The sequence below is a fragment of the Giraffa tippelskirchi genome, chromosome 2 (genome assembly GCF_054371585.1).
Source record: "Giraffa tippelskirchi isolate mGirTip1 chromosome 2, T2T-mGirTip1v1.2.pri, whole genome shotgun sequence".
NCBI classification, from domain to species: Eukaryota; Metazoa; Chordata; class Mammalia; order Artiodactyla; family Giraffidae; genus Giraffa; species Giraffa tippelskirchi.
Window position 1 is genome coordinate 53,980,249 of NC_137276.1, and position 12,701 is coordinate 53,992,949.

The 12,701-nt window shown below is 44.1% G+C and overlaps 1 protein-coding gene across 1 annotated transcript; it reads left to right on the forward strand.

Annotated features, from left to right (window-relative positions):
- Window positions 1–2,880: 2,880 nt before the first annotated feature.
- Window positions 2,881–7,268, forward strand: LRIT2 (leucine rich repeat, Ig-like and transmembrane domains 2). The gene is made up of 3 exons (XM_081573622.1): window positions 2,881–2,990; window positions 3,283–4,064; window positions 6,475–7,268. The coding sequence occupies exons 1-3, from the start codon at window positions 2,881–2,883 to the stop codon at window positions 7,266–7,268; spliced, it is 1,686 nt and encodes a 561-aa protein (XP_081429748.1).
- The last annotated feature ends 5,433 nt before the right edge of the window (window positions 7,269–12,701 follow it).

Consider the following 12,701-nt stretch of genomic DNA (forward strand, 5'->3'; position numbering starts at 1 on the left):
TCAGGAAACTAGATCCCACATGCTGAAATTAAGAGTTCACATGCCAAAACTAAAGATTCTGCATGCCAGAACTAAGATGCAGCAGAGCCAAATAAATAAATATTAAAAAAAAAAAAGTTGTGGTCATGTTGGAGTGACGTTTTTCCAATTGAATAGATAGGAAATCTGCTGCTGCCCCGAAGCCATTTTTATCTAATTATTTCACAAACATAGAGTAACTCCTCTCCCATGAATCTGTCTCTACTAAGAATCCTAAGAGCCAAGTTCCTAAGAGCATCCTGCCAGAAGGGAGATGGAAGTGTAGTATTCTTAGATCCCTTCCCTTTGTTCTTCCATCTCTTGAGTTTAGTCTTCTAGCCAATAGCACAGCTACTCCCTATGGCCAAATATCAGATAAGGAAACCAGAGGATGAGGGAGTCCAGGAGAGGAGAAGTAGCAGTGCAGAGGTGACCTGGCTGATTTCAGAGAGGACATGCCAGTGCGTGTTCTTCTCAAGTTTCCAGCAGACCACTGGAAGGCCGAGTTGAGCAGGATTCATTTAAGAAGGCTAGATGGGATGAACAGAGAAGAAGTTGTAGGGGATATAGGGCTCTTTCGGCATTTTTATTTGGGGATGAGAAAAGAACTCACTGGTCATTTGTGATACCCATGGATGGAATCACATTTTTCCCACAAAGCAAGCCTGACAAAATCTTGGCCAGCCTGGTAGGGAACTCTGGAGTGAGAACCACCCATCAGAATTGTCCCCCATGATGCCAAATTGGCCAGGTCTTTGTGCCCTCACCACCATCAGTCTCTGCATGGGGCTGCCTTGGGAAGGGCATGCAAGCACTGACTCATTCCTCAAAGGGTGTCTAGGCAGCACCTCTCCTTGTTGGCCACAGATTTGTGCCCATGGCATTCTCCTTCCTTTCTAATTTTTTTTTTTACCTGGAGAGGAAGTCCAGATATCTAGCCATATTGTAGAGTTAGGTTGTCTGGAAACTCCAGCAAATATATTTGGCTTGGATGGAAAGTCTGGGGTGTAATCAGCTTAGTCGATGACCCATTTCCCCATCACTGGTTAGCTACTAAGCGGATTTTCTTCCCTGAGGTCTTTTATAGGGTATAATATATATCATGAATCTTAGGGGAACCTGTGGAATTTCAATAGTAATCAGAAGTAATAGTACCCCAAGTAATAGAAAGTGACTGTCTTCAAGAGTCTGTTGGTGTGGGAGGTGAATTATTGGGCACCGACTATATGTTAGATACTTTATATTGCATAATCTTAGTATTTCCTAGAAACACTATAAAGTATTAATTTTCTCACTTTGCACAGAGAAATTCACTTTTCAAAGATTTTTTATTAGGAAGCATAAGCTAGAGAGAAGACTCATGAGACCAGATTCATAGCAGTCTTGCTAGCCACAATATTCCTTGCATCTAGCAAGGGTGTGGCTTAGAGCAGATGACCACTTTATAGAAGAATGGCAAAGTATCCAGAATCACATAGAATCTCACTTAAAAAAATTTAACATGTGAGATACACTGCATTCAGGATAAGTTATGTGATTCAGGATAAGAAACGTACTTTGATTTAATCAGAAAGCACAATCTTGTGGTTTAACCTCTGTACCATGATGCTTCTCTGATTTTGGTCATCCAAGCAGCAGGTGAAGCTGTCTTAACTCAGAAGAAAAATGAATCCACCACATGCTGGAGATATTGCCACTGATAAGAGTGGTTCTAAAATTACTTTGTCAACCATCATCTGAATTTGCATTTAGAGACTGGTTGAAAGTTCTGGGTTTCAGGAGCCAATTGTGACTGATGAAGTATTAGATGGATTCTGGCCAAATTACCTGAACCATGGTGCTCGGAACAGCATTACTTGCTTGTTTCTCTGATCTTTACATATGAGACTGAGGGGAGGCAGTATCAGGATTGAATCAGACATCTGCCTGATAGTTCAATCTCTGGACTCAAGAGCCAGAAAAAGAGTGAATTTTCGATCGAGTTAGGAGAAATAGCTCCCTCTTCTGGGTTCTTACTTGTTGGAGTCTTTTAATGGACCGGAACCTGGTGGTACAGAGTCGATGATCAGAAAGAAAGAAGCAAGAAAAAAGAGGCTGATATTCCCTGGTTTACACCGTATGTCAATATAACTCTAGACAAAGAGTTAGCACTGTCTACGTAGGCACAGGGCGCCCTCTCGAGGAGGTCTTGAAAGCCCGGGCAAGTAAATAGACACAGTGGACACCTGCGCTCCATGGAAGCAGCCTGAAAGGGGGAGAGAGAGAGAGAGAGAGAGAGAGAGAGAGAGAGAGAAATGAAGAAAGACACGGGGGCCGATGTTCTGATGGAACAGGGCGTTTATTCAACATATTGTGGGCATATATATACTGTCTTACAAGATTGCTTTTTCAGCAGAGATAGGGATCAAAAAATCTTATAAGTTATCCAGGAAGCCTGAGGATAGAGTCATTCTCTAGAGAGGGGATTGCAAAAGTTGCTTTCCATATCAGAAGGGAAGAGAGTTGTAAATGGCTACTTTTCACCGTATAGAAAGGCTACTTTCCATACGAATGAGATATATAAATTCCTATTATTCCTGGGAGCTGGCTTGCCAGCCCCTCTCACACCTGCATTCAGGGGCTGATAAGGAACATAGGATTTATGCAAGATCGAAAACAGCACACAGGAAGCTTCCTGTTAAATGTTTCCTGACACTTACTGAGCTTGTGATCTGGGCCATAACAGACCTCAGGGCATCCAAGGCCTTTGCTGTTGCTGTGCTGACCTACATCATTATGGATTACCAATAATAGGATTTGCCACTTGGAGGCTTGGACTGTACTTATTTTAAAAACTCATAAGGTAGTTTCTTACAGAAGGCTATGGCTTCAGTTCTTCACTATTTCCTGCTAGTTCTGGTCTTTCTGGATTCACATGCGGCTCAGCCATCCTGTCTGCCAGGATGTGCCTGCTCAGAGGAGAGTTTCGGCAGGTGCGCTGGGCTAGCAAGATCTCAGAAGGTTGTAGGGGAGTGGGTTTTCTTTGGGGATGATGTGGTGTGGGAACAGGCCAAGATTTGGCAGGAAATCAGCAAAATCTCTCTGAAACTCACTCTAGTTGGTGCTGAAGTTTGATAAACTCTGCATTTTTACCAGAATGGGTCTAACTCAAGTGAACTGCATTTTTTTTCCTTCTAATTCATACGTCTAATACCAGGAGGACCCTGATCCTACTTCCCAGTTTCTTGATGTTCATCTCAAAGCTGTTCTGTTTTTTTTGTACAGGACTCTGAAGTGCATATCTACCTCTTGGGGAGAGATTCCAAGGAACCTTCCTGAAGAGTTCAAGCAAGTGAGAATTGAAAACTCACCCATATTTGAACTGCCCCGAGGGTTTTTCATCAACATGAGCACTTTGGAGTACCTTTGGCTCAATTTTAACAATGTCACTGTGATCCATCTAGGAGCCCTGGAGCACCTGTCAGAACTGAAAGAGCTGAGACTGGAGGGGAACAAACTCTGTTCAGTACCGTGGACAGCATTCCGTGCCACCCCGCTCCTGAGGGTCTTGGACCTCAAACACAACAGGATTGATGCATTCCCTGAACTGGCTCTTCAGTTCTTGGTCAACCTGACCTACCTTGACCTATCCTCCAATAGACTGACAGTTGTATCCAAGAATGTCTTCTTGAACTGGCCAGCCTACCAGAAACACCAGCAGACTGGCCATGAGACCGAGATTCTCTCCAGCATGGTGCTGGCACTACACGACAATCCTTGGTTGTGTGATTGTCGCCTAAGGGGACTTGTCCAGTTTATCAAGTCCATCAGCCTTCCAGTCATCCTGGTGAATCCCTATCTCATGTGCCGAGGTCCTCTCTTCAAGGCAGGGCAACTTTTTCATGAAACAGAGCTCAGTGTTTGCACGAAGCCTCAGATCTCAACCCCCAGTGCCAATGTCAGCGTCCAGGTGGGACAGAATGTGACCCTGCGATGCTTGGTACAGGCTAGCCCCTCACCAACTATTGCCTGGACTTATCCTCTGAGCACATGGAGGGAATTTGATGGTAAGTGCAAGCACCCTCTCCATATATCTGGGGGGCTGGGGAGTTCTGTAGCAACCCTGTTCTCAGAAGAGAAGTTCTAAACTGGGTCAATCATGAAGGAGAGGTGCAAGTAAGATTGGGACAGGCCTGAAGTATACTCACCATGACAGAAAGCATGCCAAGATAGTGCCCCACTATTGGCATTATTTTAAATGGTTGCATACAGATCTCTATAGGACGTATGATATAAATACTATATACTAATATATTTATATATTTGTTGCATATAGATCTCTATGAGATGTAAGGTGTAAATATATATATATTACATATGTATTTGTTGCTTACATATATATATGTTGCATATAGTACATAAGACGTAAATATATATTAGTTGACTTAACACACTGTATAAATATAATAGTATTGTATATGAACACATATATTCCTTGAAAGCCTTCTAGATGCAAAATACTATACTATTTTTAAATCATAGAATTTCTGCCTAGAACTGAGTCTAGAGATAACTTATTACTTATTTCTTAAACTTTTCTGAGCAAACTCACCTGAGGTTCTTGTTTGAAATAAAATTTTCAGACCTCTCCTTGGAGATTTGATTCAGTTAGACCAGGGGAGACCCTGAGAGCATTTATTTTAACAAGTGTTTCCTCACTCTCCCATTCCCTAACCTCCAGCTAGCTTTTACCAGGCAAAGTTGGCAAGTCCTAGATATTGAGTGAATTTTACACTTCCTACAACTATGTTGATCAGAACTTATTGGCTTGAAGTTGCAATACTGGGACCCAGGGAGAGACCTCCAGGGGTCCCACTGCTGGGATTTGAACCTGTCTTTCATTTCCTGAAGTTCAGCCTCTGCTTTCATACCTCAGCAGAAGTCATCTTTAATGTTGACCCTACAGGTTTGGCAGAGAAGACAATGGCACCCCACTCCAGTACTCTTGCCTGGAAAATCCCATGGATGGAGGAGCCTGGTAGGCTACAGTCCATGAGGTCGCTGAGAGTCGGACACAACTGAGCGACTTCACTTTCACTTTTCCCTTTCATGCACTGGAGAAGGAAATGGCAACCCATTCCAGTATTCTTGCCTGGAGAATCCTAGGGACGGCGGAGCCTGGTGGGCTGCTGTCTATGGGGTCGCACAGAGTCGGACACAACTGAAGCGACTTAGCAGCAGCAGCAGCAGCAGCTACAGGTTTGAAGCACATCACGAAGCCAGGAATGGCCTTTCTAGAAGCATCTTGACACTATCTAGAAGACAGCTGGGAATATCTAAGTAAAACCAGAGAAATACAGTCACTCAGATATTATACATGGTGGCAAAACTCTAGAAAAAATACCTAATTAACTGAAATTTTGACTTTGTCCTATCATTTTGATTACATCTTATTGGCTCAAGGTTAAATACCAGTGAAGAAGAAATATAACATTTGTTGTTGTAGCTTCTTTGAGAATGGTGAGGTACATCCAGATGTTGTCTTTGTGATGCTTTATTATCAGTCTCTTTGGTATCATGTTCAATCCATTCTCTCAATAATAGTAACAGCTAACACTTACTGAGCACTTACTGTCAAACTTACGGAGTGAGTACTATTATCATCCCATTTTACTGGTGAGGAAATTGAAGTCAAGAAAATCTAAGCAACTCTACTTACTTAGTATATGGATTTTACTAATTTACTAAGTAAATGCAAGACCTTACTTAGTAAGGGATAGATTCCAGGCATTTGGCTCCAGGCTCTGAGCCACTCTACCTCTGCAAAGTAAAAAAGGCATTTTCTGAAGCTCATGATATTGTACAAACACACTGCTGTTAGAGATCTAGAAACCAGGGGATAGCTTGGCAAGGCTAAAGTCGGTTGGTAGGAGGAGCTAGTGAAGCTGAAACAGTGTGGTCTTCATAGACAGAAGAACAAGGTTCCAGAACAATTGATGACTCTGAACAATTCTAATTATGGACAACTTGCTTAATCACTCTAGTCCTCAACTTCCCATGTGTAAAAATTGGATACTTACCTTACAGGGTTGCTGAGAGGCAAAAGAGTGAGTGAGTGAAAGCCGCTCAGTTGTGTCTGACTCTTTACGACCCCATGGACTACACAGTCCATGGAATTCTCTAGGCTAGAATTCTCTAGGATAGAGTGGGTAACCTTTCCCTTCTCCAGGGGATCTTCCCAAACCAGGAATTAAACCCAGGTCTCCTGCATTGCAGGCAGATTCTTTACCCACTGAGCCACAAAGGAAGCCCAAGAGGCAAAAACCTGCACCAAACACATGCTTAATAAATGGTCACCACCACTTTAAAAACAACAACACCGTCCCCCAAAAAGAAACTAGCATTGCTGGACACTCTCCAGCTGACTGTTTATCAGAGAAATGTCTACCGGAGTTGTTTTGTTCTCTCTCCGCCCAGTGTTGACCTCGTTTACTACAGAAGATGCTACTCTGTCTGAGCTGGTCATACCTGCTGCCCACCTGGTAGACAGAGGCAATTATACCTGCGTTGCCTCCAACTCCATTGGCATGAGTACCGTGGTCATCTCCCTCCGCGTCCAGCCCGCCCAGGCCCTGCTGGCACCCCATTCTCTTCTCTCCCCCTCGGAGAGCAGTGCCTATGTTGACCTGCGGGTGGTCAAGCAGACGGTGCACGGGATCCTGCTGGAGTGGTTTGCTGCGGCGGACACTCCTGAGAAGTGGTTCACGCTCTATATCGCGTCGGATGAAGCCCTCAGGAAGGAGGTGGTCCACGTCGGCCCGGGAATCAACACGTACACCGTGGATGATCTCCTCCCTGGCACAAAATACGAAGTTTGCCTTAGCCTGGGGAGCCAGCCCCCACGCCAGGGCCGGTGTGTGGTCTTTGTGACCGGCCGAGACGACGGCGGGCTGGAGGGACGAGAGCGCCTGCTGCACACCACGGTGATCCTGTGCGCGGTGCTGCTGGCGGTGCCTGTGGGCGCCTACGCCTGGGCGGCCCAGGCCCCCTGCAGCTGCCGGCGGTGGGGCCAGCGCTGGTGTCTGCACCGCAGGAAAGCCCCCAGGTGCCCCCTGGCGGTCCCAGAGCACAGGGACGACTCCTACAGAGACCACACAGTCGTCTGTGAGGACGGCCTGGGGCCCGGAGGTGGTGAGCGGGAGGCGGAGGAGCAGAGAGCCGGAGAGGGAGACGACCACCGGGGAGGACTGGTGTGGACCTCCAGCCCTTAAACTAATTCTCTGTGGCGGCTTAACTTGGCTCGACGCATTTGTTCAGCAAGTATTTATTGAGCACCGACTCAGTTCCAGGCTCTGAACTTCACACAACGGTCCTGGAGACACAGTCTTTCTTACCTTCGTGGAACTGATGCCAAAGGAGCTTCGTCCAATTAATCATTTTATTATCCATGGTGACTGGAGATTAATACATGTTATTTTCTATGTAATTAACTGTATAACATTTATATGTTTACATGGAACATTAACACATAATACCTTTCACATATGTTATCCCACTGGAGAAAGGTAGGCTTCTACCCCTTGTTACAGGTGAAGAAGCAGAAGTTCAGGAAGTTATAACCACCTGAGTCTGATGTTCTGAAAAAGCTGCCTTTTGGGGTGAAATGAGAGCTGGTGGGTGATGTGAGTCTCCATGTGTGGGTGTCTGTGTCCCGCAGAGCAGTCCTTGATGCTCCTGAGAGCCTGGCATCGCCAGCACTAAGAAACAGGGGACCGGCTGCAGCCCGGGGCTCATGTCTAGTGATTGTTGGAAACCGGAGTCATATGGCTTCCGGGAGCCATATCCGGAAGGAAAAGAATCTCTATAAAATCATATGACTATTATTATTGTTGTTACTATTACATGATCCTGATTCCCACCTATTTTCTTGAGACTGTGAGATTCAGGCTTATTTGTTCAGCCCTGTCTTCCTAGTATCTCAGTGCTGAGTATGACAAATGTTTTTCACACGAATAAGGATATAATGCCTACTCCTGTTTCCAGTTAATGTTTCAAGCCTTCCTATTAAACTCCTGAGAGGTGACTGCTTCCTCTTATCTATGCTCACATGGAGTGGGGGTCCCCATGAAACCCAGGGATGGCTCTCTGTCCCTCTAAGCAGCTCTATTGATGGAGGTCTTTCCCAGGCTTTAAACCCACGTCTGTGTCTTCACAGCTTCTCCGACTTGCCACAGGAAAACCTGAAGGTTCAAGGGTAAGCTGGCCTTCTTGTGACTTCTCCAGAAATATTTTCTCCCTCCCTCCTTCCCACCTTCCTTCCCAGTTCCTTCCAGATCCATCTCATGTATCATGTCCTTCCTCCAAGTAGCCTTCTTGGACTTTCCATTTCAATGGAAAAGAAATAAGGAATAGAACAGAATGTGCGATGTTTTTGTTGCTTGCAAGCCCTTGAGGCAGAGACTGACCTTTCTTGCTGAACCTACTGGATGCATCCAACCCCTGGACTGTGTTGATAATCAATATTGGTTGTAATGAATTTTTAGAAATTGAAGACAGCTCTCATATCAAACAAATTGTTCCATTAATTCTCATTGACTTTCTTCTGAGCAAGAAGTTTTTGATGGAAAATTTCAGTCATACCAAAAGTAGAGATATTCTTGTTCCTCCCCTTCAGTAAGCTACCAATTTTTTTTAAAAACATTTTCCAGTCTTAATTCATCTAGTCCTTGCTCTCAACAGTTGCTGTTGTTTTGGATGTGGACCATTTTAAAAATCTTTATTGAATTTGTTACAATATTGCTTCTGTTTTATGTTTTGGGTTTTGTTTTGTTTTTTTTGGCCACAAGGCATGTGGGATCTTAGCTCCCTAACCACGGATCGAACCCGCACCCCCTGCATTGGAAGGTGAAGTCTTAACCACTGGACCACCAGGGACGACCCTCAACAGTTTTTTTAAACTGGAGTGTTTGTGGCAGATACAAAGCTTCACAGCTTACCTGTGAATATTTTAGTTTTATCTCTAACCAATAAAGAAGTTTCAAAAAGACACAATCACAATGCCATTATCACACCAAAGAACATCCATTTTTGAATGATATGTATATAGTTTTATATATATATGTATATATATATGCACATATGTATACAAACAACATGCACATGTATGTCATATAACAGAGAATTTGATTATGAGAAATTTCCCATGATAAAGTGGTTGGAGCAGGACAAGAATGTACTTCCACTGGCCTCCAGGTACTTCATTCCATAGGATCAAAGGTCATCCACAGTTCTTGGTGGGTGGCTGTTGTAGCCTTCATGAAGGGGCCTGGGGCTAAAGTGAAGGCAGGAGTGGATGCTGTGGCCTCCATTTCTGGCAATGAAAACTTCGTGGTGGGTGTGGACAGAGGGGCAGGAGGAGGGAAGGGGGAGTAGAAGAGAAGTGTAGGAAGGGAGAATCAGGAGCATGTCCTGAGCAGGGGTCATGTTCAGCTGCATCTGTGAACTTGGAAATTTAGGGCAAGGGAACACAATCCAAGGAGGAGTTCTGAGAATCTGTCCCTTAAACTTTCCCCATCTAGAGTAAAGATGCATGTTACTCAGACTGATTAGGCAATACGGTTAGTCAATAGCCTTGACCCTGCAGCCCAGTTTCCTGGGCTTAAATTTTGGCTTTGCTTCTTACTGGCTTTGTGACTCTATTTCCTTGTGCCTTAATTTCCTCATCTGTAAAATGGAGATAATAATAGTAACTACTGCATAGAGTTGTCCTGATGATTATATGAATTTTTACATGTAAAGCTCTCAGAACAATGTCTGGCACATAGTAAGCCCCAATAAATGTTATCACCATTTAAGGCATCCATGTCCATTTGTGCTTTCTTTAACTGACTCAGCAGACATTCGTCATTAGGAACATCAGATCTTACTAGGTTTACATATGTGTGTATATGTAGAAATACACATATATAGAGATACATATAGATACACAGTATATATATTCAGTCCTGAATATTCATTGGAAGGACTGATGCTAAAGCTGAAACTCCAATACTTTGGCCAGCTGATGTGAAGAACTGACTCATTGGAAAAGACCCTGATGCTGGGAAAGATTGAAGGCAGGAGGAGAGGGGGATGACAGAGGATGAGATGATTGGATGGCATCACCGACACGATGGACATTAGTTTGAGTAGTCTCCAGGAGTTGGTGATGGACAGGGAAGCATGGCGTGCTGCAGTCCATGGGGTCGCAGAGTCAAACACGACTGAGCGGCAGAACTGTACTGGTATACACATAATGACAGAATATCTATGCGAATATCCTTCACATTCTGTTGTTCCGTCAATAAGTCACGTTCAATTCTTTGTGACCCCGTGGACTGCAGCACGCCGGGCTCCTCTGACTTCCAGTGTTTCATGAAGTTTGATTAAACTCATGTCCATTGAGTTGGTGATGCTATCTAGCCATCTCATCCTCTGTCGTCCCCTTCTCCTTTTGCCTTCCATCTTCCCCAGCATCCAGATGTTTTCTGACCAGTCAGCTCTTCTCATCAGGTGGCCAAAGTATTGGAGTTTCAGCTTCAGCAACAGTCCTTTCAATGAATATTCAGGACTGATTTCCCTTAGGATTGACTGGTTTGATCTCCTTACAGTCCAAGTGACTCTCAAGAGTCTTCTCCAGCACCACAGTTCAAAAGCATCAATTCTTCAGCACTCAGCTTTCTTTATGGTCAAACTCTCACATCTGTACATGACTACTGGAAAAACCATAACTTTGACTATATGGACCTCCGTTGGCAAAGTGACATCTATGCTTCTTAATATGCTGTCTAGGTTTGTCATAGCTTTCCTTCCCAGGAGTAAGCATCTTTTAATTTAATTCACATTCTGTTTAATGAATGTTTAATTAGTGTTCTGTATAAATAATGTTTCAAAGATGCAGTTTTAGACTCAGTTGTCACGCTCTTGGGAATTTGTTTAGAGCTTAGACGTGTCATTTTAAGGTAAGTGCCTTTGATTCAGGAGACATTTGTAAGCAGGTCTACTTGCTTTTAGAGTGAAGCCATTGCTAGTCTTAGGTATATGTAGTTAGCAACCTGAGAGAAGTGTTTTGTCCTTTTTCTCTTTTATTTTTGCTTGTTAGAGCCTGTATCCCTAACACCTAGAAGAGGGCCTGAGACAGATAATATGTATATTCAGACACTGTGTTACTAAAAGAAGGATTCAGTAAATTATTGATTAATAAATGAATGACTGGACCTCACTAAGCCAAAGAGGTGCAGTTGTACAATTTTATAATATCACCAACATCACTAGACTATTGATATAAAGTAAGGTCACTTACTTTATTGTTTAATTTATGGTTACTTAAGCCATTGCTACTTCATTCTAGAAACTAAGACCTTCTGAGCACTGCCCCTCCCCAGTTATTTCTATGAATCTTCTAAGGGATCCTCCCTGGGTCCACTTGGCAGTGATTAGCCTTAGTCTTCACATGGCATCCTCCCCGTCCTCCCTGTCCATCCTCCTGTGCTCGGGGCCTTGGAAGACTGTTGGGGAAGCATGACTGCCTGCCAACATTCATGCTGGGTGGGCTGACCTGACCTGAATTTTCTTAAAGCTTCTAGTCTTCATGGTGGGGGAGGGATAAACTGGGAGATCGGTGTTGACATATACACACTACTATATATAAAGTAAGTAACTCATAAGGATCTACCATATAGCACAAGAGAACTCTAATCAATACTCAATAACGACCCATATGGGAAAAGAATCTAAAAAAAAAAATTATACATACACATACATGCATTTATGTATGTGTATAACTGACTCACTTTGCTGTATAGCAGAACCTAACACAGCAGTGTAAATCAACTATACTCCAATAAAAATTAATAATAATTTTTAAAAAAAGCTTCCATTCCTCAGAGTAACAGAATTCCTGCAGCCCCCAGAGAACTGAGGGACTGTGACTCTTCCCTAGTTCTTGCCATGCTTGACCAGTTGGACTCTGGGGGCAGCCATTGAGTACAGAGTCCCACAGGTTCTCTTAGGGGCATTCTCATCAATTCCTAACTCCCTGGGAAGGTAGATGCTCAAATGCAGGCTGCAGGGCTGAAAATGTCACAGATGTTGTGGAGTCTGCCCCACCCTCCCCCACTTCCTCCTGGTCCACTCTGCTCTCTTCTCCTAGTACCCAGGAGAGGCTTCCAGGCCCATCAGAGGGTAGAAACATCCTGGAAGTAAGGATGAGTAGAAGGAGCCCTCTCCTCCGGGTATGATGCTCTAGCATGGGGACTGTCAGCCGTCCTCAAATGCCCTCATGCACAGCTAAGAATAGCACCTGCATCCTGAGCTCGCATCAGCAGAAACAAAGCTGGTGGCAGGTGCTTTGCATAGATTATCTCTTGTCATCCTCATAGCAGTGATTTTTTGCACCATGTATTGATGAGGAAAATGAGGTCCATGGAGGCTTTAGTGTCTGGCCCCAAGTCACACTTAGGTGGCAGAACCAGGATTCAGACTCAGGGCTGTCAGACTGTAAAGCACAATGTTATTTCATATAATTGGAAAATCTGAGCTCAACCAGAGGAAAAAATACACACTGTTCTACAGACTCCTTGGAGACCCAGGAGTGGGACAGCCTGCCCCATCTGTCACCCCTGCCTCCCAGCTCTTTACCTTGAGGTGTAACATTGTGCTTGTCC

Excerpts from the sequence above, each read along its gene's own strand:
- LRIT2 (XM_081573622.1), top strand. The coding sequence starts at position 2,881 with ATGGCTTCAGTTCTTCACTATTTCCTGCTAGTTCTGGTCTTTCTGGAT. Across the intron at positions 2,991-3,282 it reads TCAGAGGAGAGTTTCGGCAG|GACTCTGAAGTGCATATCTA; the intron begins GTGCGCTGGGCT and ends TTTTTTGTACAG. Across the intron at positions 4,065-6,474 it reads CACATGGAGGGAATTTGATG|TGTTGACCTCGTTTACTACA; the intron begins GTAAGTGCAAGC and ends CTCTCCGCCCAG.